General features: G+C 51.5%; 1 protein-coding gene across 1 annotated transcript in view; it reads left to right on the forward strand.

The window, feature by feature from the left end:
- Positions 1 to 4600, forward strand: part of LOC104999543 (chromosome unknown open reading frame, human C18orf63) — a 49259-nt gene extending 44659 nt beyond the window's left edge. The window contains exon 14 of the mRNA XM_010855089.1: positions 4464 to 4600. Coding sequence (XP_010853391.1) covers positions 4464 to 4600 — 137 coding nt within the window. The remainder of the gene's footprint in view (positions 1 to 4463) is intronic.
- Positions 4601 to 4868: the final 268 nt, after the last annotated feature.

Genomic DNA, 4868 nt, shown 5'->3' on the forward strand with positions numbered 1-4868 from the left:
CTGTTGTTCCATGTCCAGTTCTAACTGTTGCTTCCTGACCTGCATACAGATTTCTCAAGAGGCAGGTCAGGTGGTCTGGTATTCCCATCTCTTTCAGAATTTTCCACAGTTTATTGTGATCCACACAGTCAAAGGCTTTGGCTTAGTCAATAAAGCCGAAATAGATGTTTTTCTGGAACTCTCTTACTTTCTTAGGGATTGGAATGAAAGCTGACGTTTTCCAGTCCTGTGGCCACTGCTGAGTTTTCCAAATTTGCTGGCATATTGAGTGCAGCACTTTCACAGCATCATCTTTCAGGATTTGAAATAGCTCAACTGGAATTCCATTGCCTCCATTAGCTTTGTTTATAGTGATGCTTCCTAAGGACCACTTGACTTCACATTCCAGGATGTCTGGCTCTAGGTGCATGATCATACCATCATGATTATCCGGGTCGTGAAGATCTTTTTTGTACAGGTCTTCTATGTATTCTTGCCACCTCTTCTTAATATCTTCTGCTTCTGTTAGGTCCATATCATATCTGTCCTTTATTGAGCCCATCTTTGCATGAAATGTTCCCTTGGTATCTCTAATTTTCTAATTGGAAAATTATGCTAATCAGGAGGGATTAAATATTATGGAAATCCTAGTACCGTATTTTTCAGACCGTCCCCCCACCACCCCAGGAAATGGAATCTGAGAAGCAGTTCCTCCAGGGGAGAACCACTTAGGATTCTCCATCAGCCTAGGCGAACAGGCTGCACAGCACCCACGAGGAGGGTGCCAGCTAAGCGACAGAAAGATTTATTAACAAGGGACACTTTCCAGTAGTACTCTGAATACTACATGCAGACAAGCCCTAAATTAAGCACTCGGGACAGAAGAAGTTGATTTAAAGCCATTCACTGAATGAGCCAAAAATAATTGCCCAATAGGCTTGGGATAAAGCCAACAAAAGCAGGGAGCAAAGCCCACAGAAACACATGAAGCCCTGACATACATTTGCTTCAAAATTGGTAGCTTACCAACCATTTGAAGTTGGTTCTCCCTGTCCTGCTTCCTACTAAAAGGAGACCAAAAGGAGGGAATACACGACCCCCAAGTGCAGGTCAAGAGGAATGAGGAACTCCCAGTGGCTTGGAACATGACCTTGGTTTAGCCAGTTTCTTTACGTGGCAAAGAGATCAGCAGCGTGATAGAAGTGCGGCCACAGGGAAGAGAACGAGGTGTCACTGAGCTGAGCTCCTCAGGCATCCATGCCACCAGCTGCTCGATGCCCGGGCAGTGGGGCCACGGAGGCAGCTGAGGCCCTGTGCTCTCTAGAATCCTGCCAGTGAGGAGGGGTGGGGAGTGGCGCGGCTGGAGGTGTAAGCCATTAACTAAGATCTGAAATGTGGAAGAACGATGTGGGGCCCTACAGGGAGGGACTGGGTAAGCAACTGGTGGTGTTGTCTTGCTCTGGCCGGGCCAGAGTGTGCAGGTTGACAAAACTTTGAGGTAGAGTGGGAGAAAAGAATGGTTGGCCAAGCTTAAGAGGAGATAAGAGGGAAAACAGAGGAGATAAGGGGTGGAAGAGAAAGAGGAGTGAACAGCTGCTACAGGAAAAAGGATCTTGGAGAAAGAATATTTTAAAGAGGATTTTTATGAATTTGTGTGATTTGCGAGGGCTTCCCAGATGGTTCAGTGGTAAAGAATCTGCCTGCCAATGCAGGAGATGTGGATTTGATCCCTGGGTTGGGAAGATGCCCTGGAGAAGGAAATGGCAACCCACTCCAGTATTCTTGTCTGCAAAATTCCGTGGACAGAGGAGCCTGGTGGGCTACATAAGTTTCCATCAAGTTGGTGATGCCATCCAACCATCTCATCCTCTGTTGCCTGCTTCTCCTCTTGCCCTCAATCTTTCCCAGCATCAGAGTCTTTTCCAACGAGCTGGCTCTTTGCATCATATGCCATCTTTGCTCTAAAGTTTTGGAGCTTTAGCATCAATCCTTCCAATGAATATTCAGGGTTGATTTCCTTTAGGATTGACTGGTTTGATCTCCTTGTTGTCCAGTGGACTCTCAAGGGTCTTCTCCAGCAACACAGTTCAAAAGCATCAATTCTTCAGTGCTCAGTGTGTTTTTAACCCCCAACTTAACAAGGCAGAGACTGGAACCCAGTGAGATTAAGTCACTTGCCCAAGGTCACTCAGCCAGAAATCAGCAAATTCCATCTGAGAATTCTATCTGAGGTTTGTCCGAGCCCCTTGTTCCCCCTACTGCTCTCTGGAAACTTCTCAAATGTTTGCCAAACAAATGAGTGTAGAGGAAGAAGAAAATGTATTCTGCACAGTCTCCATGGTCAAATGAGGTTAATGGGCAGAAGCTAAATGGAAATTGACTTTGACTCATATGAGAAATTTTTATACCAATTAAAATGACCAAATGAGCCTCCTAGGAAGGTAATGAGCTCCCGGGCATTAGAAGAGCTGGGATGTTGACTGGATACCCTGCTGGGATGTTGCCAGACGGAATTCCAGCAGTCGGCTGAGCCGAGTGGTCCTACAATACTGGAAGGTTTTGTTTTCGGTCCTGTGTGACCCCTGGATTCTGGGACTCTGGGACTCCAGCAAAAGCTGTTTTCACATCTATTCAGAGCGGGCCATTCACTGGACTATAATGCCTCTTTGATCTAACTGATGACCCAAATCGCTCTGAGCAGCTCTCAGCGGGTGGCCCAGCCTGTGTGCAGGGTATCCAGTTGAGGGAGCGACAGACGGAATCGTGGGCAAAGGCTGGCGCCCCCCAGGGTCAGGATGAAGGAGCCCTGTAGCTGATGGGCCCCCAGCCTGTCCCCACAACCTCACCAGGAAGCCAGTACGTGTGCTGACTCGGTGGCTCGGGTGACAGCATTGATGCACAATTAGCCCCAGTCCAACAAGACAGGTTAGCTCCTGGCTCCAGGGTCCGCAAGGCAGGACGTGCCTGTTGTCCAGGTGGAGGAGCCCCGAGCGTTACTGTCCTGTGGGCTTTGGATGCCCAGGGCTGCTAGGTCCAGTGACGGCACTTCCTCTCAGCCACACACAGAGCTCAGCGCCCTGGATCTGAGCCTGGATCAGGGATCACCTTTGTGGGAGCAGATAGAGTCCTCCCCCACGTCCTCCCGTGCCAGCTGAGCCTCCATGCAGCTCCACGTAGTACCTTCACCATCGGCCTCCAGGGCCCTGGCCTCCAGCCCTCCTCTCCCCTCCAGGGTCCTTGACCCTTGGCAATGCGAGAAGAAGGTAGTAGATGCTGTCGTGGCTCTTGTCTTAGGAAGCCTCTCCTTCCTGGAAGCTGCACGTGGACAGAGGCTTCCAGGATGCTTGTTTGAAAGAGGATACTGAGGTCTGAGGTCCCCCGAAAATTCACACATTGACACTTCACCTTCAAGGTGGTGGGGTGAGGAGGTAGGGCCTTTGGGAGGTGAGAGGGTATGAGGGATTCCCAGGTGGTGGTCGTTGTGAAGAATCCGCCTGCCAATGCAAGAGATGTGGGTTTGATCTCTGGGTTGGAAGATCCCCTGGAGAAGGAAACGGCAACCCACTCCAGTGTTCTTGCCTGGAGAATCCCATGCACAGAGGAGCCTGGTGGACTACTGTCCACAGGGTCGAAAAGAGTTGGCCATGACTGAGCATACACACACACACACACACACACACACACACAGGTCATGAGGTTGGAACCCTCGCAGGTGAGATTAGCTCCTCATCAGAGACTCCAGAGAGCTCCCGTCCCCCCGCGTCATGTGGACAGTCAGAGGACACCACCCAAAAACCGGCAGGAGGGTGCTCACCAGACACGCCTGGACCGTGGACTTCCAGAACCGTGAGAAATAAATGTCTGCTGTTTATAACCCTTCACACGCACCCCGCCAGTTAGTCAAAGTCTGCTACTGTAGCCGGGATGGATGAAGACGCATAAAGTGCTGACCGATCTATCCTGAGCATTGCTCACAGGCAGGCCGAGGGCTTCCTCTAAAGAACTGTCACAACCACTGAAACATTGAACATTTCCTTCCACTCGTTGAGCTGAAGATCTCTGCACTAGAATCAGCCTTCCCCTGTCACCCTGGTCTGAGCGCTGGGACAGATGGGAAGGAAGAACCCTGGAGAGAAGTAGACACCCCAGGTGCCAGAGATGGAGAGCCCGTCAATCCTTTGTCTTACAGCCACAGGGGTGCAGCTGCTCTGGGAATGAGGGAGTGAGTGAGAGTTGCTCAGTCGTGTCTGACTCTTTGTGACCTCATGGACAGTAGCCGGCCAGGCTCCTCTGTCCATGGGATTCTCCAGGCAAGAACACTGGAGTGGGTAGCTGTTCCCTCCTCCAGGGGATCTTCCCCACCCAGGGATCAAACCCAGGTCCCCTGCATTGCAGGTGGATTCTTTACCAGCTCAGCTACCCGGCAATTCCTGGGGAGCTTGAAATCTTGACCGAAGTTGCTTCCGGGCCCAGGTTTCCCGTAGAAAGAGGAGAGGTCCCCCGAGTTCACCGGCAGGCCCCCACGGTCAAGGTGAGGGTCCCTGTGGCCTTTGCTGCCCTCGGGCTGGCGGGGCTCCTGGTAGTGGCGCCCACAGAGCCCCTGGGGCCTCCAAAGCTGTGAGGCCTCGAGGGTGGGAGTTGGTTCATCTCTCAGGAGGAGGTCAGGTCGATTCTGAGGTCAGCGGAGGTTAAGCCCGTGGACGGGGCAGGCCTCCTGGGAACCAGGCCCCACTGAGAGCATTTCAAATGCTGCAGGGCTCAGGCCCTGGGGGCCTGCAGGGTGTGTTCCTGGCAAAATGTCTGTTCCTTTTGCTTCTTCCAAGCAGACGTGGTCTTGTGAACCACTCACAAGCCTTTCAGGTTAGATTCCTCGGTAACCCAACCTGGCG

The sequence above is a fragment of the Bison bison genome, unplaced genomic scaffold, assembly GCF_000754665.1.
Source record: "Bison bison bison isolate TAMUID 2011002044 unplaced genomic scaffold, Bison_UMD1.0 scf7180017864353, whole genome shotgun sequence".
NCBI classification, from domain to species: domain Eukaryota; kingdom Metazoa; phylum Chordata; class Mammalia; order Artiodactyla; family Bovidae; genus Bison; species Bison bison.